Raw genomic sequence first — 27225 nt, 5'->3', positions numbered from 1 at the left:
AAAGAACTTTATCACAATATTCTAATTTTCTGAGACAGTCCTGTATATCACACTTATGAGACAATTGTGAAGTCATCTCTCGGCCAAAGGCAAAATTTCTCATTGTATTAAAAGACTAGATATGTAGGCAGAACTCTTAAACATTTAAAGAAAAAGTTCTGGTATCCGAATGTTTTAGCCCCCCAGCCATGTTCCATATTTTGACGTCAAAATACTTTTTTTTTTTTTTTTTTTTTAAGGGTTAGGGTTAAAATGAGCTTCACTTAATAAACACTAATTGAATCCACATTCTATGAGTGTGGATGAGAATACACCCTGGAAGTGAAGTGTATCAATCATTGTACGGACAAAATGCACCCAAGCTGTCCGAAATAGATTTAAAAAGTGCCCTTGAGGGTTAAGAAAAGTGTTATTATTCCTAAAACATGAACTCTATCCTTACGGGAGGACCTAGATTCTAAAGATTAGCTGTAGGCTGTGTGTTAATGCTAAAATGTTAACGTTTGTAATTTCCCAGAAGCCATCCGGCTGTGCTGCAGTGCTAATGAGCGTTTCCATATAACCTCTGCTGCATAAAAGGATTACCTTATTATTCCTGATACAAAACCAACTTGCTTTACTGGGTTTATGGAGGTGTAACCAGTGCGATCTAAGTTTTAAATGCGCACTAGGTCAGTATTGGGGATGGGTGGATAAAAGGTGGGGGTAAAGTTTTACATAAGGGCCAGAAGGACAGCGACAAAGGAGAGGCTGCCCCATTGAAAGGCCACGACTCGGCCTCTCCTGCATGCCAGGCATTCCAAAGTGTTGTTTAAAGGCTGAGAGACGATGTAGCCTTTTCGCACTGCAGTCTTGTCTGAAACATCCAGCGCTTTCAAAGCCGTTCCGTTCACACCTAAATTTCTCTGAAGACACCTAGCTTCAAATATTTGCCTAGTTTGAGGGTCACTTAACTTTAAAAATGCTGTGTGTGTGCGTTTTTGTATGTGTGTGTGTGTGTGTGTGTATATATATATATATATATATATATATATATATATATATATATATATGTATATATATATATATGTATATGTATATATATATATATGTATATATATATATATATGTATATGTATATATATATATATGTATATGTATATATATATATATGTATATATATATATATGTATATATATATATATATGTATATATATATATATATATATATATATATATATATGTAATGGGACTGCTGCAATTTCCCATTATAGAGAGGGAAATACTCTTCCCCAAAACATGATTCGCTCTGTAAATTGGAAAACCTTACATGTTAACGCCCTGGTTAGTTCCATAATATGCATCTTTTCTTCGCAATAGGGCTGCAACTAACGACTATGTCAATGGTCAACAATTCAAAGACTTGAAATGATTAGTCGAATAATCAATTGTTTTTTAATCTAGCATGAAGTTGATTTTATGATGTGGCAAATAATAATAAACACCAAAAAATGGCTAGAATTAAAAATAAATCTTTAATTGAACATGCTCAGGATACATACAAAATTCAAATAAAAATGCACCTATTTGGCACTGTGCTTGGGTCAGTGGAGACATAAATACATATACCGCATTTCCTGACTGCAAGTTGCTCCACATTATAAATCGCACCAGCCCAAAAAATGCTTACACTATTAGGAAGGACCATACATGGCTGACATGCCTTGCTTTGTCAGTAACAATTCCAAATATTGTTAGTTATTCAGATAACTCTCGCATAAACAACTTGCTTACCAAACTATCAGTTTTACTTCTAATCACTAAAATGTACAATGCATGTCATCAAAATATTGGTTTGAATGTTACTTGAAGTTACACTTCGTTTTGTTCAACTGTTCGGCGTGCTCGCTAAATATTCGTGTGTCACACATCTACTGCCATGATACACTAGGTAGGCTTTGCAAACTTTAAAAAGTAGCCTTTTTTCTTTTTTTCTTTTTTTACCAACAAGCACGCTAAAAAGCTCAACTTTAAGAAGTTTTGGTACGAATACTTGATATTGGCGCTGCCATTTCTGTATGTTTGTTACCATTCCAGACAGACGCTTTTGTATTCATGTGGAGATGCCTTTCTCTCTTGGAAACATGTGTATGGCGACAATGGAATTCATTGTTAACTATTTTTATTATTGTTTCTTTGTTCAAAACATCAACTAATTGTTGCAACCCCAATTTGCATGTTTTTGTAATGCAACAGAGAACTTGCCTTTTATGTTTTAAACTTTTGCTGCTAATGTCAAAGACCACCATCAGTTACAGTACTTTAAAAATCATTGCCTCTTCTTCTTAGGGAAAAAATTAATTTGTCTCAAATAAGGCTGCACGATTAACCGAAATCGAATCGATATTGCGATGTGGCGTTGTGCAATAGGGTAACCGCATAACACTGCGTTTTTTTCAAGGATTCAAAGGTCCAATTTGTTTATTGATTGACTGAGTGTTGAAGAATTGTCACCTATCAGGGTTAAACATCGCCTGTTAATCAGAAGCAGGTTTTAATGGCACCAACCATTAAAGGCGTGGCAAAATTTGCGAGACGTGTGTGCACGACTTTGATGGGGTGGTGTAAGCCGCCAGTCAGCCAACCGCGCGTACACAAATGGTCACCAAAACAAACGCCACAGTTTGTAGCTTTACCATCACGTTACAGTGAAAATAAATTCATTACTTAAATCGGATTCTGAGGAAAGTCAGCAGTCAGAAAATCGGGTTCTGCCTAGATTTTTGACGTCCGGGAATTGACTGAGGCGGCGTCGGATTGCTAAGCTAACAGCTAGGCTAACAAATCTTAAGCCACCACTGCCGATCTATTGCAATTCGTAGGTAGGTAGGTACTGTACTCACATCGATGCAGGAATCATAAAGTAAAAAATTGTCAACAGACAGCAACCCTAACAAAGTTCAACAAAGAAGAAAATGTTGTTTTCTCAAGGTTAATTAAGCATGTTATTATGATTGAGTACTGACAAAAAAAGAACTAGCACAGAAAATGCACTTAAAAAATTAATTGAAAATCGCATCGAAATCGCAATACTGGTCTGAAAAATCACAATTACGTTTTTTTCCTTAATTGTGCAGCCCGAGCATCAAATACATTTAGTTTGCATGAACATTGCGACACATCAAAACGCTTTCTGTGGCACTTAAACAAAGGTGGAGCGCTTACTCAGCTCATCGTTCAAGAAGTGAGTGATACTCCGAAACAGCTGTCGAGCGAAAGACTACAGCGGTTCATGCCGCCCCAAATCCTGCTGGTGGGAACCCATCCAAATCCGGAAAAAGAATGGGCCTTTCTCCAGCTAATGTTTAATGCCAGGCGGTGAACTTGTGGCCGAAATACCTCTTGGGCAGCGATGTGTTTCTAAACAGGAGCGCGTCATTGTGCGATTGTCCTCTTTTTGTGGAAAGGAATGAGTACTTAGTGTGGGTTCCCTGCTTGAATAGCTTTCTAATAATAAAACAAGCAGAAGTGCAAGCCTCATTCCAAGCATGGCAGATGCAAAGCGTGAGAAGGAAGGGGGGATTTGGATGAATAAGGAAATGATGAATCACGACAACAGGCAAAATATAATGGAGCAACGTCCGCATGGAGTTGAATTAACATCTCTCTCTCTCTCAACCACCCACGCCACGGCAACGTTCACGTTTGAAGGGGTCGGGTCAAAAAGAAAATGAAGACAAGAGCCACTGTTATCTCCCGTGTGACATCAATGGGCTGCAAAGAAAATAAATAGGCAGGCAGAGGTCAGCGTTAGCAATTATCGGCAGTCGTTTGGATGCTACATTTTGAAGCAAATGCAGCAGTTTTGAATCAAGTTGAATCGGGGGACAAATGTTACGCAAAGGATTATTACTTGCGACAGAACCTTTTCAGTAGTAGAAAAGATGGCTGATTCATTTCAGAGGAGTAATGAAACGGTAAATAAATTAATATCTGAAATGGTCGGTTGCGCCCTTAGGTGTTTTTAAAAATTTGACAGAATATTTTCTCTATTTAGTATGTTTTAATGCCCAACCGAGTTCAAAGAGCCCTTGTATTTTTTCACCGCACCCACCTGCTTTCATATTACTTTTAGCTTAGCTGTTCAGTCCGCAGAACACAAGAGGAAGGGGAGGTGGGGGGCTAAGTGAATTTATGCTCAACACTTAAGTTATTTTTTAGTAAAGCATTGATATACTAAAAAAGATACTTCAACTATAATCCAAACGCCAACCCAATCCCAAAAATTATTAAAAAAAGAAGAGTTTATTCGAGCATGTCTAAGAATTACATGTAGGTTCATGGGCATCATGGAGGTTTACAGATGGTGCAATGATGACACAAGCCAGAAGATGGTGTCAGCAAGTTAGAAGTTCCAAATTTGCTACAGCACCTTTAAGATAATGCACTTTTACTTCCCCCAAGTATTTGTTTTAGGTTCATGTTGTGTGATTAATTCAGTTTAATTTAATCCTCTTCTTTTTCTGAGTTGTTTATTTCTGTTTTAACTCACAAGTGCTAGAAGCCCGCAATTTTATTTTGGTAGTATAACAGTTCCACAGTTCTTCTAAGAATTCTGCATGTTAAATTGAAATACACTCTCATCCGTCGATTTGTGAAAACTGGAAAAACAGACAAAAATAGTAATGCACATAAATGGCCTCTTAGTGTCTAACACGGTCATCATTTTCCCAAGATTTGCTTTTTGGTAATCAAAGCATAATTCGGCTGTCAGCTGCAACGTTGTGACCGGCTAATATTGGTCCTTTTGAGCTTGTGTGTAAACAAACAGGTGCACAAACGACCTGATAGAGAGCTTGGTCGCTTTCTGCCATCTCATCCTTTGCTTGAGATCATTTATGCGCTTTAAATGAAGTCTTCTGTTGTACTTTAGAGGTTGGCACAATGCTGGCTCTCCTTGATAGATCCAACATCTTATTCAAATGTTAAGAGACACAGTATTAAGTAAATATTAGAATTGGAATATACTTAAGTACGAGTTCTCATTTTGTTTTTCTTTTGCTCAAAGATGACAGGCACAAAGTGGAATGGAATGTTTTCTATGCCAGCCTGTTAGAGGATGTCACTATTCACATTTTTGCTTTTTTTTTTATTGGATGTTGTTTAATGAAGAGCATCGTTTCAGGGAGTATATTAACTTGTTGCATAGTCTCATTTTGTGTTATTGCAGTGTTGTGGACAGTCATAATCATATTTTTGGGGGTCTTGGTGAAAAAAAAGGTTTCAAGGTAAATCAAATTTGATTGTTGTAAAATTGTTACTCAATATAAGAATACAGACGCTACTTACGAGATTTGTAAGTTGAATTTGTCCGTAAGTTGCTTCGGTACTATATTTTGTATGTTTAAGGTTTGTACAAGTATGTTTACAGCATGTTTACGTAACCGGTATTGTATGAAAAAATAAACATTTCATAAAATAATATGCTCTTTAAAGATGAATAAAGTTAAGTTCAACTTACTTTTGGAGGATGAGCTTCAAGAGGTCCTCCTCAGTGCTACACCAACCATATTGAATTGATGCACAAGATATGAAACAATAAAAATGTCAAAGTTTTTCGCAAGCTGGAGACACAGTATAGTATGTTTACACACGAACTGAGACTGTGACCAGAAGAGGAAGTCTGTGGATGCTGGGTCACCTCCCACAGCGCCACACGCAGGTAGCGGCAGAAAGAAGCACTAGAGTAATGTCCTGTACTCGGAAAAAGATGCACACAATACGAAATCTAACTTACGGCGATGCCCGGATATTTTTCGACATCCTGAAAAGTTCGTATCTACTGTTTTTTGTCAGTTGAATAGTCGTAAGTAGGGGAGCATCTGCAATAGGTATTTGGGGAATTGTTACACAACTTTTGGGACATGGCTTCAACATGAAAAAATATCCGCAGTGGAATTCTGATGCATCCGGGATCTTGCAATGTTTGCTTTAAATGTGTACCATATCTCCAAGCGTTAATGCAAATAATCCATGCTTAATTATAAGCAGCAGCACAATCAGGAAGTCTAAGTCACCAACACGCCGCCCCGAAGATAATTACTTTTATATCAGTACCACCCCCTCCTTTAGTGCAATAGCTGCTCTACTTATGTGATTAGATTCTCATGTAGTCTAATTGCAATCAAGCATGTAGTGTAGCGTGTACTTGTGCCTTGGCCTAATATGTAGTGAATCGTTCAAAATTAGAAGAGGACATGTTATGTTTTCATGCATTATCTAAACGTTCAGCCTCACAGGGGTGCTTTGGCCTATCCCAGCTGACTTTGGGCAGTGAGAAAGGCACACATTGGACTGGTTTCCAGTCAATAACAAACGCATGGTTTTGGAATGTGTGGATGAACTTGCAAAGTATTCACAGAAAGTTCGTTGGAACTGAACCTTTGGAATTGATGTCTGAACTATGAGCTAAACGTCCTAAGTAGTCAGCTACCAAGCATTTATTTAATAAAATGGTTGAAACACTTTGTCGTGGTTCATCTGAGATAATTATTAAATCTTAAAATTGATATAATATAAATAAATAATAAATGAATACAAAATGATTGATAAATAAATAATTCAATAATAATTAAATCTTAGAGACATTGTGTAATATTTGACCATAATATACAACTATTGTGTTGTGCAACTGAAAACAAGTGCTAAATAATACAAACTACGGCGACTCAAAGTGACCAAACCGCAACATTTTTCTTGTAAATCCGGCTACTATGTAAAAAGCCACAGTGATGCTTGCCATCTGAATCCTTGTGAAATCGACGCTCAGTGTCACAGGGAGCGCAGTTCGTCACACTGATATATTTGTGACTGTGGTGACGACCACTATGGACAGTTTTGCCAGCACAGGTACGCGTGTCGGGTTTAGTACATGCATTCATCAGGGGGATTACGCAACAATTCCTGAACTGATTTTTGTCCAAATCTGTGCAGGGTTTTCAGATAAAGTTCCTGTCTTATTAAAAAAAAATATTGACCGTGATTATGATTGCTGCTTTTTTTTATCAGTGTACTCCAATGACTGTTTAAATCTAGGCTTAAAACACACATACGTTCTATAGATTATTACCTCAAGGTTTCTCAATTTGCTCATGGTAAGGTTTTTAGTTTTTCTTTGCTCCTGTCTAGGTTTTAGATCAGTGGCTGGTGTAATAATAATCTGTAGTCTGTACAGCCCTTTGAAACTTCTTGTAATTAAGGGCTTTACAAATAAACATGACTTGACTCCTCATTTTATAGCCAAGCCATTTTGTGAGAAAAGAAAAAAGGGGAAATGAAAAAGGAAAAAAAAAAGAAAAACGAAACAAAAAAGAAAATGATAGAAATAAAAGGAAAGTCAGAACAAAGAAAACAAGAAAGATGACAAAACAGAATAAAGAAAAAAGAACAAAAACAAGGTTTCAAAGAGATAAAAAAGAAGAACTGATGAAAAACAAAGAAAAATATGAGAAAAAAAAGAAAAAACAGACAAAAAAAGAAAAGGAGTAAAAAAAAGTTTTATGGTAGCAAACAATGTTGTCACCTCTCTCTAGGTAAAAGTCTGGTGTCATGTAAATCAGTGTTTTTCAATCTTTTTTGAGCAAGGGAATGTTTTTTACATTAGAAAAATTTTGCGGCACACCACTTACCAAAAATTTTATAAAATTACACTGAACAGTATGTTCAATTGCAATATAATTTATAATACCCCCAGTTTTTACAGCACAGACAATTGACAATGACACATTTGCAGAAAATGGTTCATAAATGTTTTATAAAATTTTAAAAAAGTGACATTGGATTATTTCTTACGGCACACCTGACGATCTCTGTTATGCGGTTACACTAGTGTCTCGATACAGTGGTTGAAAATCACTGATGTAAATGGTCTGCATTTATATGGCGTTTTTCAAGTCAATGAAGACCTCCCAAAGCGCTTTACAATGTGCTTCACACTTTTCCCTTTTACACACTAACCAATAGCAGCGTCAGCCATGCAAGGCAACAACCTGCTATCGGGGGCATTAGGGATTCAGTGTCTTGCCCAAGGACACTTTGACATATATCACGGAGGAGCCAGGAATCGAACCTTCTACCTCCTGAACTAATGCCGCCCCGTATGTAAAATAAATATTAATGTATTGATCTATGAGTATTAAATATGCATGTTTATGATCTTCTACATTTGATCATCATTCAAATCAATATTGTTTTTGTTTTTTTAATGAATGACGTTTTTCTTTACCTTTAGGATGGGCTAATTATTTCACGCTGTCCCTTTAATGAAGCACAAAATCCCCAAGCCCCATCCTCCTGAATCAGTTTTATGTTTGGCCTTTAGAATAGAATAGAATAGAATTTACTTTTATTGTCATTCTTTGTAACAATGCACACAGAACGAAATGTCGATACACTTGACCCGTAGCGAGGCGATGCAGCCGCAGCCAAACAGGGCGCAGCCATGACCAAACCCCCAATCCCAACCCTTAATGCCGAGCGCCAAGCAGGGAGGCAATGAGTACCAATGTGTTAAGTCTTAGGTATTACTCGGCCGAGGCTTGAACCAGCGACCTCCCAGTCTCAGACGGGCGCCCTACCATCTAGGCTACAGCTTTAGTATTGACTGCCACCCCTGTAGCAACCTTTTTTAATGAACCATTTTCTCGTGTGCTGCCATTATGATGTTATGAGTTATTTTGTATTCATAGCACTTTTATTATTATTTTTTAAGGACATACATTTTGGGGGTAGTCTATTTCATACCTGTCAACCTGTACGTTTTTGCCGTACAAAGTACGTTTGTTATGCATTTTAAGATGTGTACGACGTACAAAAAAAATCGCAAATTTGTCAATTATGGGTACCATCTGGTATCCACCGACTATCACGAATCGGCAAATCAATCAAGTCAAACGAGTTCGCCGCGGTAGCTTTTATTTCGGTATCGTTTTATTCGTTGCAAATGAAGCGAGCGTTTGAAGCTACTGAACGCATGCGTCTGCCTAATTTCGACTCCCCTGCAAAATCCTCCCCCTCTCGCGTGAATGCGCATTCTGCTGCGCTTCAGACAATAGCAATCGTATTCTATAAAATAAGCTTATTAAAACAATAAAGCTATTGTCGGAAGAGCAGCAGAATGCGTGTTCACGCGAGGGGGGAGGATTTTGCAGGGGAGTCGAAATTAGGCACTACACATCAATGGTTGATATTGTAGTTTGGTTTACAAAATAGAAATGCCAAATAATTTTTTCCTCCAAAAACATCTATTTGCAAATCTAAATTGAAAGTGTTATTAATGGATATTTTAATTACGCTGATAACAATTTTTCTTGATTTTTTTTTTTTAATTAAGAATTTGTACAGAATGATATAACGAAACACATGTACAATAAAACATGTTAAACTACATAAATAAACACGTATGGAAAAAAAATTGGGTGTAAGATTTCTTTGTATTTTGTTAGGGAAAATACGACAGTTTGTAAGGGCATGGAGCCCTGGAGGTTGACAGGTATGCTATTTAGGGCGTGGTACGTGCATCATTTTCTTGTGCAACAAGTGGTGGTAGGTGGGAGTTGACCCTTCAATCCGACATGCGCGCAAATCCTGGAAGAGGGCGCTGAATGCCGGACTGCACCATTCTTCTCCACTGGGGAGACTAATGCGATCCATGCGGGGGAGTCGTCTTTTTGCCTCGTCGCAGAGGAAGACATAAGACGCACACTCGCTCGCCGCTTTCCGCTCCTCCCCAACCGTGATCACTCCCCTTCCCGGCGGCGCGCGAGTCTTCAGTCGACAGCCGCATCGCGTCTTTTGCACGGACACGAGACTCGCTTTTTGGCCGGAGCTCATCTTCGCTAGTTTCCCTTGCGCGTAGAGTTCGATGCAATCGCGCGTGGGATTCTGCTGACAGCAACACGAGTGCGGGGGACTTGCCCGAGCATGTTCACAACCGAGGCGGTTACGGATCTACCTGCGAGTCGGCCACCGGCCCCACTCCGACACAGCCCCGCCACCGCCCCCGCAGAAGCGCCGCCACGCTACAGTCGGCGTCACTGAGCAAGGAAGGAAGCGCCTGCCGGCTCCCTAAAGCACCACCATGGGGTTTTACGGCACCCTGAAGATGATTTTCTACAAAGTGAGTCACTGCGTCGCCTCGCTGTTCTGTGGTTATGAGCTTTTTCTTTTTTTTTATGGTTAATGACGCGCCGCTCGTGGGTCAGGTTGCTCGGTCACTGCGGAGGACGGAGTGCTGCGTGGCGCAGAGATCCAACAGCCTAATTTGTACACGGCAAATATTCGAGCCGATTTAGGGTGCCAGCATTGCAAATTGCATTCATTGGTCTCATTCGATGCACGGGTGATGGTTTCTGTACTTAAGTGGAGGCGTTCTTTTTTTTTTTAATTTGACGCAACGTACTGTATTATACTCACTAGTACTACTGCTTTAGATTACCGCTTTTTCCCATTTGAAAACTCCCAAATAGAATCTACCCTTTCCATTTTAAACAACCCTAAAAAAAATCTTGACTCGAGATTAGTATTCAGTCTCTTAAATGAGCAGCATAAAAAGTGTGCCTGGATGTCTTTTCGGATGCTCATGCTGTAATTAAAATGATTGCTACCTTTTATTTTTTTATGAAAATGTTGACCTGAAAATGGCAACTACACCATGGTGCTACTTTTTTAATTTTGTATTTTTTGTATTGCCATTGTGACCTTTACTATAAGTAAAATAACGTATGGGTCGCTTCCTCGATGTTCTCTGGTTGATTAATGATAGTCAACAAATACAGCTACAATCGGTACTGAGAGTGGGGCTTCACTTTGGGGACATCCAGTGGACATATTCAAACTGCAGGTCATTGTATTCCACTCTTTTCTCTTGTGCTTCTCAGCATTGTCTCACAGGCTTTTCTCACCTTAACACCTACCGTTTTAAGGGGGGGGGGAGCATTTCTCCCCCCCAGTTTTAACTTTCTCTTTTAAACAACCACGTTTGTTTGTTTTTTGTTTTTTAACATTGCGTCTCGCATGTAATAAAAAATAGTGCTTGAAAAAAAAATCTACCACTCTACAATCTCAAAAGATTGCCACACACACACATATTATTATTATTATGTATTATTGCTTTTTACGACGATAGCTGAGGGTTCTCATCAGGTGGGCGGAGGCCTAAGCAGGGACCCACCGAGGAGAATCTTGCCAACATTAGTTTCAGGTTCGCTGTTTTTTTCAAATACCCAAACCCTATCCGACAATCATGCCCACTCCCTCTAGGTATAAGGATCATAATATATAAAATGAATGGAAATTTAACAACTTTAGTATTTAAAAAAATGCACGTTTTTAATAATCGTGTATTTTTGTCTCTTATTCAAATCACTTTTTTTTTACAACTGAATACCACACAATGTTGAAATACAGCAAACCTAACAATGAATAATTTAAATCACATGAGATACTTTAAAAAATGTATTTTGTGCTAGAAGCTGAGTGTGCAATAGCTAATATTAAATATGTTTTAAATGAAATGAAATGAAATTAAATGATCAAAAAAAAAACTTATTTATTAACAATTTTTGTGGATGTATAGAAAGCCACCCAATCTAGGATTCTTCCACTTGTACAACGTAAAATTTGAATTGTTCTATTTAAAAACGATATTTGAAACATAATTTCTATCTTTTGATACAAAGCTATAAAAGGCCTTTTTATCAAATAAAATCAAAATATTTTTGTTTGTTGACTTGTGACTGAAAGTTGGAAATGTGACTGGAAAAACTTTGGTTTGTTCTGTTGGAGTATCACAGAAGGTACTTTTCACCACTCTCTCGCCATTATACATTTGCCCCAGGCTGAGACCTGGGATAATGGGTCACTGTGTCAGCTTGAGTGAGATGGAGTATCCTTCAGGATATCTGCTGGGTGCATGCCATAAAGGAGCATTTGGGCCACTTCGTGTTATTTGCACACATGGGTTTTTTTAGCATGTTTAAAAACGTTTTCAAGGATAATTTGTAAATTATTCTTAAATGGTACATGTAGTTTGTGTAATTTGTTGCCTGATTAGCCCATGTTCAGTTCACTATATTCCAAATCATATTTTTCTAATAAAATGAATATTGAAGGGTTTTCTCCCTCCTCAGTAAATATCCCATTTGTTTTTGCAGAAAAGACTATAGTATTTGACTGTGTTATGCAGAAAGATTAGCTTGTTTGCAATATTTTTGATTTTTTTAATCATACTTGTAAGCCACCCAAGAGAGATCCATGAGCAATAATAATGTTTGGAATGTTGTCCAGCTGCCCAACTGAGCACTGCTCAAAAAAATAAGATTATATACTGTACCTCTAAGAACAAAGAATGCTTAAGACAAATACATTCTCATAACTTGAAAAACGTGTAAATCGGCAACCACAATTCAAGGTACCACTGAGATTTCTTTGTAATTCAACAAGAATTTATAAAACAAAACTGTGTGACGCACAAGGCAATGTCTTAAGATTTGGGCCGTTTGAAAAAAATGCAGGTCTATTGACATGTTGTCTGAGCGTATCAAACAAAAGTACTGTCACCTTTTCCATGATTACATTTATACTCTGTGAAAATCAGTGGAAAGGTTTATTAGTTCACGTTCCCTCACTCACATTTTTCTCGGTTTAAGGAGAGGCTTGTGACAGCCTTTTTTCCCTCTTCTCCACGCCTTATTTTTTTTCCCCTCCTGCGCGTAAACAAATAGAAGCCCAGTCACCAAACACGCATCATCTTTTACAGACTTCATCAACATCATGCCGACGTTCCTTAGTCTATTTTCTCCACAGAAAGCCAAATGTAGACCGAAAGAATGATGGCTGATAATAGTAACTGTTGCTGCTAAAATTCGTTGCAGAGTTTAACAATGAAGCGTTTTTTACTTTACCAGATAGTGGCTTTTAAAACACGTAAACACCTTTTTATATTTGTTTATTTAATTTGAAGGTGGCTGGTTGAAATTGACAATGTTTCAGGCCTTAGCCATCACTGAAGAGTGAATAAAATCTAAATGTAAACTCGCATGTTTTGTAGATAAAGCCATGGAATTTATATTTACCATTTTTTTATGATTTCCAGAAGATGCTTGCACGTATTTCTTTGAGACTGGTTATTGACTCATTTTTCTGGTGTATTTTAGGTACAAATGCAATTACTGTATTGCTGTCTATCTGCTGGTGGTGTATATATCAGGCACTAGAACAGGGATGGCCAACCCGCGGCTCTCGAGCCGCATGCGGCTCTTGAACTAGTTTCATGCGGCTCTTTAGGAGCTGTTATAAACTGGTTTAATGCGGCTCTTTCGAAGCTGTAACATGACATGCATCAAGATGTTTAGCCGGCACTGTAATTTGCCTTCCCTACAGCTAGATGGCACTCCGACAATGAATGTCTGTTTGAGTGACGTAAAACGAGCGACGAAAAAATATTTGTTTGACAAAATGTATTGTAGTCAATTTATGTGAAATTACCTCTTGAAATGGCAGGTAAAAAGGCACAGCCAAACTAAAATATGAAGCAGAACACAGGACGTTTTTGCCAGAATGGGAGAGTTTATATTATTTTATTGAACGTAATGGCAAGCCTATCTGCCTTATACGTAACGCGGCATTAGCACATTTCAAAGCTTCAAATCTTCAGCGTCAATTCAGCTCACTCCACCCTAACATCGAATTTCCAAAAGGGACTGAACTTAGTAAGAAAAAGTTGTTGACTACAAAAAGCAAGGCAGAATAACAGTTGCATTTCTTTCAAAAAAATTATGAAACACTCTGAGACCGTAACGCTTGCTTCGTATCAGTTAGCTTGGAACATAGCACGGGCTAAAAAGCTATACAACGAAAGGGAATTCATTAAAAATGCGTCATTGACGCCTTTGAAATCTTGGCTCCTGTAGACAACAAACTAAAACAGAGCAAATCAGATGTTCAACTGTCTCGCCACAGTATGGAACAAAGAATATCCGATATTAATGCAGCTGTTGAATAACAGTTGCACACTGACCTGCAAACAAACTAACTGCAAGAGCTACGGATTGAGCGCCAGCCATCATCGGATCAATGAACGGGCTTGTGGGGCTGTACAAAGCTGATCAAACATTTCCAGACTTTTGGGATTTCCACTGCATCATCCACAGGGAGCAACTCGTGTCTAAATCACTCAAATTTGACAACGTCATGAAACCTGTGATGGAAATCGTCAACTCCATCTGCACACATGCGCTTAACCGAAGGATATTCAGGAATATCATCGCTGAACTGGACCAAGGGCTTCTAGGTGATCTGCCGCTGCACTGCACTGTGAGGTGGCTGTCAAAAAGCCAGGTACTCTCTCGCTTCTTTGAGCTTTTGGATCCAGTGAAACTGTTCATGGAAGAGAAGGAAAGGACTATCCCAAGCTCTCAGACCTCAAGTCGATAATGGATCTGGAACAGTGCTCACAATGTTAACTGTTGAAAATTATTGATATTATCATCTTGGTGTGGTTATTTTCATCAGATCTAGTCGAGTAGAGATTTGTGTATGCGTGCGTACATGATTAAAAGATGTTTATGTGTATAATGTGGCTTTTTAGTAACAAAGAAAAAAAATAATCAACTCGCCCCGTCAACAACTATGATGTGGCTCTTTGTAGTAACACAGACGAAAAAATTGGCTCTTAGTCGCTGAATGGTTGGCCACCCCTGCATTAGAATAACATTGCACAGAGAAAGTCATAGCGTGTAATCTTGAATTATCTGAGAACTAAATGTTCATCTAATGAATGTGGAAAATACCAGTTGAAAACCCCTCACTGTGGACATGCTTTGAGTGATTTAGGTACACAGGCACTCACTTGTCAATATTCCTAATCTTGACTCTGCTGTCGCCTTTCTTTTTGTCAAAAGGTTCCTCACGTTTGTCTTTGGAGTATCTGTGCCGTTTTGTATGCTAGCGGGAGGAGGAAATCATCAATTGTGCTTTTAGATCACAGTCTTAATGTCCTGAGGGGGGTCTGGCTGATGGTGGTGACGCATTAGCGTGCAAGTCATGTATCTGTGCTGCTCTTCCCATCAGTCGCTTTTAGCGCATTGATTCTGTAGTCTGTATTCAATACATACTACAATGGCCGCAGTCACTGATAGACAGTATTTTTAGTGGTATTTTGAGGGATTGGGTTTTAATTATTGTAAAATTCAGTGTATACAGACGCACTTGATTATAAGCCACACCCAATGCATTTTTTAAAGGAAAAAACATTTTGTACATACATAAGCTTCACCTGACTATAAGCCACATGTGCACACATGAGATGTATACAAAGAAAGACTGTACACAAAGAGTTGTAGTCATATACAATACCTCAACCCCTTCACGTTCCAACAGCCCGCCGTGTCTGTATGATGTCACCAGTCACTGAAATATGTCATGCCACATATCATTGGAAAGCTTAAACTCTTGGGATTCAATTTATAATTTTAAAATATACTCATCAAAGAAATATCACAATCAACCCGAAACAAGATACTCGAAAATTATAAAGCCGGTGTAACTCACCCAGTACCATCCCTGGGCCATGTTCAACTTCTTTGACGGTGGTTGCGTCTTATAATCCGAATTTTAAATTCAATATCCAATTTTACCCTCTTTGAGATACTGAAACAGGCTGAATAATAAAGACAAACAAAAATAAACAATCTGGAGGAGAGACGTGTTTTCAAGCCTCAGCAAATCAACACTGCATCTTATGATATGATCTTAAAATATGCATCTTCTATTTTTGTTAATGCAGAATTTTCACATTTATATCACAGTTTAGTTTTCAACAGTCCTTGATGTCAAAATTAGTCTACAGTGGGATTTCGTGTTCCCTTTATGATTGGCATTTATTAGTTTGCATTTATTCGGTGCCAATAGTTAGTTGAAACATATTTTCAGTCAGTTTTATCCAATTGTCCTCAAATGCTTTTAAAATTTTGTTTGGTCATCTCCCAATATTTACATGTATTTAATTTATTTTCATACAGTGTATATATTTAACTTTTTTTGTATGCAGTTTTGCCAGCACTGCTATTTGTAAATTGAAGAATCTGCTCAGAGGCAAAGACAAAAGTTGATTATAGACATATCTGTCCATTGAAATGGCGCATAGCTCCATTGATGTTTACAAAACTATGAAAAATATGCCTTTGTTGTTGGACTTTTTGTTTTTAAGATTGTTCTAAAATCACAAGAATGTTTGTTGTTTGTATATTGTCATATTTATATTTTAGTTGTCCCAAAGACTTGGTAGTTCAAAATAATTGGTTCACTGCTTGCACTGTTGGAGTCACATTTTGTTTTTATTTTTTGCAATTGTTAAATAATCCTTTTATGATAACGCTCGCTTACTTTGCACAATCTACATAAGTTTTAAATTTAGGAGATTCCGGTGAACTTGTTAGGGCCACAAACATCTTGAGTCAAACGAGCAACATGCATAATTAATCGAGAAACGAAGCCATCTATCTACCTTGTATACATTCTTTGGACCACAGTGTGTGTTGAAGGGAGTGTTGATGAAATGGTGATCACTTGCATATGTGGCAGAAATTTAACAGATTGACTTAAACACAAGAGTCTTTGTTTGCTCTACGTATTCGGAAATGGGAATTTTATCATCTGGACACAGCACGGTGTGGTAGTGTTTGGTCTATTTTCATCACGGTTGAGAGGCTCTGGTCTCAAATCTTTGTTTTTCTGTATGCTTGAATTAGTTTTTTTTACGGCTACATCGCCATTCAAAACATTTAGTGTTGGCTTCGTTGAAGAATTGGTGCTCTTTAACTGCTGACCATTCCGACCGGGTTCAAAGGTCATCTAAGGTGGGCACCATCCACATCGGCTACATTAATTAATAACAAAATATTTATGTCTCCTTTTAAAGGATTATTTGATGGCATGATAGCTGATTTTGCATTGTACCTCATTAGCTTTGCATGAATCTCATTGGGTAATTTATTGATCCTCTGGTCTTTGTCTACATAGAATGAATTGAATGCTAGCAAATTTTAATATGCAGAGTTGCAGACACAGTGCTCACAACGTATGAGGCAATTCTGCACTGCATTCGGTAAAAAGGGAGAGAGAGAAAAACCTGACTTGCCTTTTAACCGCTTTTATACTATGTTGGAGTGGAAGGCAAAATAATTCAAATAAATGGTTCCAAATTGTAGTTTTATCTTTATCACTACCAAAAAAGCTTAATTCAAGTTTACTTGTCTAACGTTTTACCTGTTCTCCTTAGATGAAGAGAAAGTTGGACCATGGCCCCGAGGTCCGATCGTTCCCTTCAGTGAAAAAGGCCTGCAAAGATGCTGAATACTCAAGGTAAGCTGTGTCCTGATTAAATAAATAGGGTATCCATTTAAGGCCCAAGAACTGTTGAAAATGTTTTGGAGAAAAAAATAAATCAACCAAGTCTTATGAAATAGCCAAGGCAAAATACATTACTGTGTTGAAAATGTCACGAGAAAAGAGTAAAAAAAAGTCAATTGTGGCTATCTGGCCTCAGGTCTTCAAGTACCCACGGTCAGCTTTGTTGACTTTATCCACTCAGGATAAAAAGAAATGAAACGGTTAACAGACTCTAGTTTCAGCTGATACGCGAATCAAATGCCGTAAAAAGAGAAGCAAATCCGAAATGTTCAAATAGAATCACACTTTCCCGCCAGCTATCCCTGATGCTTTCCCATGAATTATTAATGTGCATGTTGCCCCATTAAAAATACACGGACGTACACAACAGGCACTTAAGTGTAAATGTGGCCATGTTACCAGCTATGTATCGGCATCCTGGCCCATTAAATATGAATCAATAATGAAATAGACCCTGGGCTTCGACAACCCCCCCCCCCCCCCCCCCCCCCCCCCCCCCCCCCCGCTTGCTGCAGCACTTTTGTATCCTATACACAAGGGATTTCAACTCGACAGTGTTCTCACAGCAGGGTGTGTGAAGGACGATACCAAAAGACATCAAACACACATATGAGGGTTCGGTTATACATTCATGCAAGATAAAGTACCCTGTTTTACCTTCCACACTTATTAACTGTGAAGGTGTTGATCAATTTTAAACAGCAACACCTACAGTTTACTGATCCCTCAACACCAGGGTCTTCAGTACTAAAGATCCACCAAAATGTTTTTTTTTTAGGACAGATACCAATAATTAGTATTAAGAGGAGGCCGATGACTGATATTTGGAGCTGATATTCATTTGCCGTAAAAGCTTTATATTAATGCACAACAGAACAAATATTTTTTTTATAAATTCAAATAAAACTGAAACCTTTTACAGTATATAAACATTCAACACAACTAACATGACTAATAAGTATCTTATTCTTTTGTAGTATCCCAAAGCCGCAAAAACAATGTATTTGAAGTGTCTTACTTTGCAAATATTAGTCAATGTTTAAATTTAATTCAAACATTTGTTTACACGGGGGAAACCCAATAAAACCAGGGTCTTACAGTGGTTTTCTGGTTACAGCAATCAATGAGCAACTACGTACAATAAACATGCATTACAAAAAGGCTACTACAGTAGAGTTGGGACTAAAAATCGATTCACATGTCTATCGTGATTTTATTTTTGGCGATTTTTAAAATCTGCATTTCTCCCCAGAATTGATTTTTGTGATGTCATACCCGGTACATGAAAATGCGGGAAAGCAAACGCATGTGGAAAATGGAGTAAGAAAGCGAGCTACAAGAACTAAGGCCCGCGCCCATAACTTTGACTGATGTTGAATGTTTGAACATGGTTTATTATCTCGGAAGTGTATGATTTAAGTTGTTTGTTTTTTAGGGCAGGAAATTAAATCGCAATCATATCGAATCAAGATTGCAATAAGAATTGCAATTATCATCGGCACCTTAGTATCGTGATGCAATTGAATCGTGACCAAATCATATCATCCCACCCCTATACTATAGCACGCCATATAAAGCCTACTTGTGTACAACTAGTCGTAGTCGTGAATATTAGGGCGTTTACATCGGGTCGCCTCCAGTGTTGGTAACGTTTGCAGGAATATGTCTTAATAAAAGTATTATTTAGACAATGATCACGTTTTTTTAAAAATTACATTATTCAATATTAATAAACTCATTATACAGTCTATGATCATGACACTCGTTCTATCGGAAGCCCAGCGCTAAGAGCATCGAAAAATCTGAGTGACACACCAGTATTGTCTGGTTCCTTCCTGCATGTTAAAATGTTTTTGACATTCCAGTCAAGGGTAGACACAAAGTGGGTGGAGAGAAAAAAAGATAGTAAATGCAAATGTGAAAATCATTTGCAAATATGAATAATATTAGCGACTGCCTTAACTCTCGGGAGTGGGCTACCTGTTTTAGCGGCTCCGCCCCTGGACGCTTATCCAATCAGAAGGCGAGGCGGTGGCTACTGTTTGAGACAGAAGGCAGGAGAGGAAGAGAAAAGTTTGGCCCGGCTGTTGCTCCTCATTGTGCTTAAAAATCGGTCTAATCAGCTAAACAACATGCCGATACCCATATTCGTCAAATTCCCAAATATTGGTGCCTATAATCTGTCGACCTCAAGTCTGTATACCAATTCCTTTGGTGTGTTTTGGGCAAGTACAGCCTGGGCGCGCCAATCCAACTTCAGGCTGGATTCTTTGGTAGGGGTTTTTCCCCTCACAGATAGTACTGGTTTCCAGTAACTTGAAAAGCCTGTTGATCTGACTCAGATACGGTACCTTCATTAACCAGTCACTATTGTTGTTGTGTATAAAGCGTCATTCTGTTCTTTAGAGATAAGTGTGAATATAAGGATTCTAGTGTGACAATACTGATACTAGATCCTAAATCACTGGGAAAAACTCTGACCCAAATATTTCCCCAAAATTACACTCTTGTCAAAATACTCAATCTAGTTGGAACAAGTACCTTAACTGGAGTGTAACACTGCGAAATTTTGAAACCCAGATGAGGGTTTGTCACAAATTTGTGTTATGTCCAGGCAAATAAAACTGCAATTCTGTTCAATGTGGTCAAAAAGCGCCTTGTTAAACAACATAATTTAATTATAGCTTCTTCACCCTTTGGTTTTATTTCCAACTTGAATAATCTTTTCTCCAATTAGCTGACTAACCTCAGTGGAAAATATTAAGTAATGGGCCAGCCAAATTTGTGATGCGTCCAAATAGAATTTATTTTTAATACTATTACATTTTACTTATTTTAATTTATCACTGCTCTTGAACTGACTTATCCTATTGTAAATTATCTTGCATCATCATTATGATGGTACATTTTGATGTTATTGTGCATCTTAAAAGTTTAAATGACAATACATTTTATTCCATTATTAAGAATTTTTGGAAGTTTCAAAAATTCCCAAGAAACTCCTATAATGAATGATTATGACTGGCATTTGCATTGTTTGATAAAAATAATAAAGTTGGTCATTATTGATTAGTTTTGGATCCCACTTAAGTATCCATAATATTGATTATTGTCCTTTTTGGGCCATTTGTTGGGCCATTTTATACCATACAGACCAACTGGATGTTACTTGAAATGACTTAATAAATTCTTCGGCTCATCTCTTATCTCATCAGCTGTACCGCTTATCCTTATTAGGGTCGCGGGGGGGCTGGAGCCCATCCCAGCCATCTCCGGGCAGTGGGCAGGGGACACCCTGAACTGGTTGTATTTTTTTTTTCATGCGAACTTAATTTTCAGCACTATAAGGCACACCGGTTTATAATTTGAATTTGTAAAAATGTCACTGCAAACGAGAAGGATACCACATTTAGCTTCAGGGCGGACAGCGCAAGGTGAGGGGGGAGAAAGAGTGCCTATTCCTACTGATCACCCAATCAAATTGCTTTGGGTGCTTTGCTAGAGTTTATGGGTTTTTAGTTTGATCTGTGGGTTTTAATCATAAATTGCTCAACAAAGAACATAGATTTTCTAATGAGCTCCCATATAAAGGATTCTTTAACGGTTTTCATCCAAAATGGGGTCCATTGGTGTCACACATTTTCTGTAAACTGCAGTGGAGACTCTGCCCTAAATATGCTGGACCTAACCCTATCGTTGTCAAAGATGTCTCGTCTTTGCACGTGCTCTAATCAGCCATGTATGCATCAATACAGTAAATGTTGGCGCAAGTACTATATTATCTCTGAGCCAGATGTACTCACAAGAAGTGCCATATGTGGCTCCCGAATAATAGGTTTCTGGCCTATGGGTTAAACAGTCTTTCCAATTCTTCACCTGTGCATCAATAACCTCTTTATTTAATATGTATACATACAAAAAGAGCATCCATAATATTTAGTTGAAAGACTCTGTTTCTGTCTCTTGCAATGTTGTTGCACTTAGGTTTCTCCAGTGCTTCACCTATCGGAATGCACTATGCAAATCAGTGTTTCTGGTACAATGAGTAAAAATAGTGTGATGATGAGAATTTCTTTAATGCATTTTTGTATGCCATCTGTACCACTGGAGTACAGTGTTGGTGGCTTCACTGCCACAAACCAGGTTCGAATCCCGTAGCCTACAATGTATTGCGATTTGGGCCAGTGATGACATGTATAGATATTGAACGTTTTTTTTTATCTTATCCACCATATTCGGTGGAATATTGGTTGCACTTTCACATTTAGAATAGAATAGAATATACCTTTATTGTCATTGTTACAAAATGGGTTGAACATATTGTGACAACGAAATTGGACGTGACACTCCAGTTTCTGACCAATTTGGAGTTTTTGGGCGCGCCTTATTATCCGAAAAATGCGGTGCATTTAAAGTGACCTTTCCAGAAATAATCACGCTCATTCATATTGTATGTATCCCTTTAACAATTGTCATAAAATGTTTTCTATTGTCTACTCTCAGCCCTATGGGAATTGTGCCATGCCCGGCGACGCCCACCACGTTTGGCCACATCCGGGCAGCCAATGGTCAGGGCCAGCAGAGGCGGCGTCTCACCTCTATCCAACCACCAACGGGGCTCCAGGAATGGCTTCGCACATTTCAGGTCAGCAGGACTCTTGATTGTTGACATTGAGACTTGTTTGGTCTATCGTATGTTGTTCCAATACACTGCTGGTCCGTAAATATGGCAGTTAAGAAACAATGCCAAAATGTAAGCAGTATTGACCACATTTAAATTTCATATTCAGGAAAAACCCTGTGTTGGGTTCTTGGTTGATAATTGTTGTCGTTGCAGTCTTGCCTGCGCATCTCTGGAAGTCAGCGTAGCGTGGGATTGGAATTACCCCAAGCTCACGGGTTAGGGGGTTTCGTTTAAAGCAGCCGAAACGACGACATGTTCTTGGTTCTAAAGTTAAATAGATAAATTTAATGTGGTTTGTACCTCGAGAGCGAAATTATTTTTTTAAGTTTGTATTTAACAGGAGTAAGGATAAGATGTTAATCTATGCATAATTACAGACTTTCTGACATAAAGATTGTATAATTACACAGGTAGGCAGTTGTATTTTTAACGCAGTGCTTTTATTTTTGCGTTTGGTTTGCTTTTTATTTTACATATAAAGAGGTCTTAAATAAAGGCCTATATTTCTACTACTGAAAGTGTATTTCAGGAAGCTGACATTGCCAAACATAAATTTACTCCTTGCTATTATCCCCAAGTCGGAGGCAGAAATGGCCCAAATAACTATCTATTTCCACAGAGTTCCTAACCACAATACAAGCATCAAATAAATAATTTCCTTTGTATATTATGTAGAACAATTGCTTTTTTCATAGTACGATTTATTTCAAACACAAGTGCTAATAATTGAATCAATGACTGGAAACCAGAATATCGCTGTAGATGCATTTTAACTTCATTTTTTTGTTGTCTGCACACTAAAGAGTTAATAGCGCTTCTTCTGCTTGTGGCCAAATATTGCAATGTTCACCAACATTCTGTCTACTGATTGTCATGCCCATTCCTATTTATAACGGGGATTTTGGAGTACTATTTGCAAACCAAGACTGGTTTTAATTCACTCTCTCGGAAGTAAGACGTCACCGCAAACATGTTCATGTCTGAGTGGTGACAGATGAGAGGTGAAGCTGCTTATTATAGCTGATTTGCAGTCACACCCGAGTTTGTGTGCATTTGTGCGAGCGCACTTCAGTGTATGTGTGTTTGCTTCTGTGTGTGTGTGTGTGTTTATGCTTCCGCGTATGATTTTACTGAGAGAAGTCCCTAGGACAGCTTACCGTATTTTCATGCTGACAGTTTTCTGATTGTACAGGCGGCTCAAAGCCAAATGTACATTCTGTACATTCCCCAGTCTCGTCACAACCTGTCGTCATTTTCGGGGAAAAGAAAAAGCTAATCAAAAGTTGAGCTGTGTAAATAAAACAAAACACAACACAAAGGTTTGGTTGCACAGGCACATTATGGTAGGAAGATCTTTTTTCTATGGCACTATCCCCGACGACCCAAACTATGTGGCGGATGACGAGTGGCGTGTGTGTTGAATCCAAAGTGCAACATAAGCACTGACAATAAACATTTTCTGCAGGAATCCCTCTGTTAAGAATGAAGCACTAAATGGCAAAGCCTTACCTTAATTTGTCTTTGCTCACGGTACAACTTAAAATCAATAAATACCATAATCTAGAGAAAATGAAACAAATAGCATGTGAAAGTACGCTTGAATTTGGTGGAGTGGTGCACATTTTAATTTCAAGGGGGAGGAAAACGAGAATTTCTTTAAAAAATGATTTCGCTTTGTTTAGAAATTCTGATTTAACAGGATTTAATGAAAATGAGATAATGGACCGCTTTAACGAGCCATTGCCAACAGTAAAATGACATTGTGAATAAAAAGAATTTACTGCAAAACATCTGATACAAGGTAGAACATTTGTATTAATAATTGAAAACTACACATTTGATAAATATAATCTGTAGGGTCATCTTCTTGTGGGTGCGTGTGTGAAATAGCTATCAGACCCATTTTAAGTGACCTTGTTTTGAGATGTAAATATCTAACATGATGTTGCTGGGCAGTAATATTATATTTTATTTTACTCAACGACACAGCACTCATGTGTGTATTTTGTCTTGGAGTTGCCATAGAAACTAAACATGTAAATCTTGTATGCACACAATGATACTTGTGTGAATGCGCACACCTCCAATTTGGCATTTTCTTGTTGCAGAAAAATGGTCAAAGCAGCAAGTTTTTGTTCATATTTTATGCGGGAAAAATTGATTCTGATATGAGGGCTTTGCTCCCTTATTTTTAACGCAAATTGCACAGTCCAATAGTAGTTTAAAGTCAACCTGGCTCAATTCATGATGCATTGGCACCAATTTTATCCATAGCCTGCTTTAAAGTGATTACTCATATAACAACTATAGTCCAGACACACTGGTTAGGGGAGTTTCTACAAATGCTGAAAATATCCCTAAATACCCCAATGACGCCTGTGTGACATAAGTGTTTTACCAGGTGATGAGACTGCAGCAGCGGAGCCTTTGCAAAGTGCACCCATGTTTTTCAGCTCAAGGTGGAAGGCACTCTAAAAGGGAAAACTCTACCGAACATTCTACACAGAGAGGGGAATTCTAGAACCCTCAGACACTAATTGCAGCACTTTTTGGAACTATTCATTATGTTGTTAGTCACCAATATGGGATTTGAATGCAATCAAAGAGCACACAGGTCACACGCAATAAAAACACTGATAAAAAATTTGGGCATTTTGGCCTGGATTCTGCGAATAAAATAATACTACTTGCAAAGTTTGCAAAGCAGGCCTTGTGCATCATGGCAGTACTTCAGTGATGCACGAACATTTGAAGAAAGCATGTCGGATAATTGGACAAAACTGAGTCTGACATGCCTCAGTAAGAATTAAGTAACTTTCAGGTTATGTGGTTTTCATGATATGTATTGTACATTTTATACATGTGCATTTTGCTATAAGAGCGTGAACATTATGACAGTCTGTGCCTGACTAATGGATTTGAATTAAAATGTATGCAGTCTGGAAGTTATAAAAATGAGGGAAACCATGCATACATAAAATTAACAAAATACTTGCCTTATACATTATACTTAGAAAACTTTCTATGCTGTATGTTTTAATGCACGTAAATGGTTTAAAACAGGGGTGTCAAACTGATTTAAGCTCAGGGCCCACGTGGTAGCAAAAAAACTCACACGGGCCAGACTAGTTTATTTAAGAGAAAGCAATAGATGGAGTTAGAAGGAGAGGGAAGACATTTTACTAAGATAAAGAAATAATGGTAGAAAAAAATGATAGAACCACAACAAGAGTGAAAATAGAAGGGATGAAAAGAAAGGGAGAAGGATAGCGAGATAGAGAAAAGAGAAAGGGAGAGAAAAGAATTGTTAAAACACATGGAAAAAAAGACAAAAAAGAGACAAAAAAGGGAGTGTTGGAGAGAAATACGGCTACGGTATTATGTGTTGTTTTGCTTTGGTAACATCAAGTGAACATATTTAATACTGCAGCTCATTTTTCTCTTGCACTTCTCTGAGTTGTCTTGCAGGCCAGATTCAGTCTGCTGGTGGGTCGGATTCAGCCCACTGGATGAATGTTTAACCCTGGTTTAAAATGTCAATTTAGATAGCAATATCAAACAGTATTGCCTCAATAGTAGAAATCAATACAATTACTTTCTCAAACGAGTGTTATTAGACAACACCGCGTTTTAGCAGTGTGCCTCAAGAAGAAAATCACAAGCCACTTTTCTTTGTGTTAGCGCTAAATTGGATAGCAAGTCTGATGTCCACGAACATGAGCTATGCGCAAAAGACAAACTGGCACCAATATTGAAGAGTTGCAGTGTTGTGACTCGGTAGAATTTGCTGGCTTGGTAGAACCTCGAGTGCGCAACTTGCATCGGTCATTCACATATTATTTACATGCTGAGACGGCAACACGTGTTCTTTGTTTGATTCAGTCAATAACTCACCTACACTGTAGCTAATTAGGCGGCGCTTAGTGGTCTTTTAATACACTAAAAGCACTTACTAAAAGCTGCAGTAGCAAATCTCAACAAACGGTGTGAATGCGCACACCTCCAATTTGGCATTTTCTTGTTGCAGAAAAATGGTCAAAGCAGCAAGTTTTTGTTCATATTTTATGCGGGAAAAATTGATTCTGATAGTTGCTGTTTTGTGGGAGTGAAAGACTTGTTTAGTGGTGGATGAGGTTCCATTAAGTTCTTGGTCCGCTAAAGGGATACCCAAATTCTAAAACACACATAATGTGAGAAAATGGTACATGTTTTTTGCGTAATTTCTACATTGTATATTTGAATGATTTTCTGAGAATGCATTTTGAAGACACTCTGTCTCGTCTTTGACTACCTGCGCCCAAGTCACCTTGGTAAGCCAGTCACCATATTGGTTTACATGTTAATTAGTAAAAAATGATTTTAGTGTTTTAAGTACAGTTTTGGTAGTTTTTGCGGAGAATGCCGAGGTGTTGTGTCATGGGTGACTGCAGCAATGGTATTAAAAAAAGGCGAGCAGTCAAAACGGGGCAAACTGGCAAAAATCCCACACAAAGAGCTAACGGGCTATACCAGCTGAGATACGGCAAGCTTGCATGCTGCTTAAAAAGGACCGATCGGCAGAATAGCATGAGGATGGCTGAGCAAAAGCATGCATTAGGCAGCCAGGATATCAGGAAGACCACAACAAAAAACTACAAGCCAACAAACATGAACCCAGCCGTAAATATACCAAATGATCACGGCAGGTTAATCGGACGCTAAAGTACTATAGAGGATGAACCGGCACAAATCGACGGGGGAAAAAAAAACGGGCGACTGGCGGACATGCATTAAGCAGGCATCACTGTGAGCGGACTACAAAAAAACTACCATGGCAAGTAACACAAGAGAAAAAACAATTAGCACGGCAGGTTGGCCACCTAGATAACTGAGCTAACTTACACCCAACAAAACTGGGATCCCGGAGGCTAACTGAGAGCTAACTGGACAATATATTAATTGCGAGACAAGTGGCGAAAAACAGTAACAGTCACAATCACTTATTTAAAATGAGGAGAAAGCAAAAAAGGAATGCACACTGTACACAACGGCAAGTAAACTTACTCTTTGATATAAAACTCGAACAAAACAGTCAGAAGTCCCTTAGCGCCATG

General features: G+C 38.2%; 1 protein-coding gene across 2 annotated transcripts in view; it reads left to right on the top strand.

Moving 5' to 3' along the window:
* fbxw7 (F-box and WD repeat domain containing 7) overlaps window positions 1-27225 on the top strand; it is a 103170-nt gene that overhangs the window by 60975 nt on the left and 14970 nt on the right. The window contains exons 1-3 of one of the 2 annotated variants that reach the window (XM_088342035.1): window positions 9600-10156; window positions 17318-17400; window positions 21952-22093. In XM_088342035.1, the coding sequence (XP_088198161.1) occupies window positions 10118-10156; window positions 17318-17400; window positions 21952-22093 (264 nt within the window). In that variant the 5' untranslated portion in view covers window positions 9600-10117. Of the gene's footprint in view, window positions 1-9599; window positions 10157-17317; window positions 17401-21951; window positions 22094-27225 lie in introns of those variants that run through there. The other variant, XM_088342034.1, reaches the window with a different exon arrangement.

The sequence above is a fragment of the Urocampus carinirostris genome, chromosome 8 (genome assembly GCF_059441175.1).
Source record: "Urocampus carinirostris isolate Australia breed hairy pipefish chromosome 8, RoL_Ucar_1.0, whole genome shotgun sequence".
Taxonomy (NCBI): Eukaryota; Metazoa; Chordata; class Actinopteri; order Syngnathiformes; family Syngnathidae; genus Urocampus; species Urocampus carinirostris.
The sequence above is the reverse complement of the archived record's forward strand: the minus strand, read 5'-3'. Positions and strand labels throughout refer to the sequence as shown.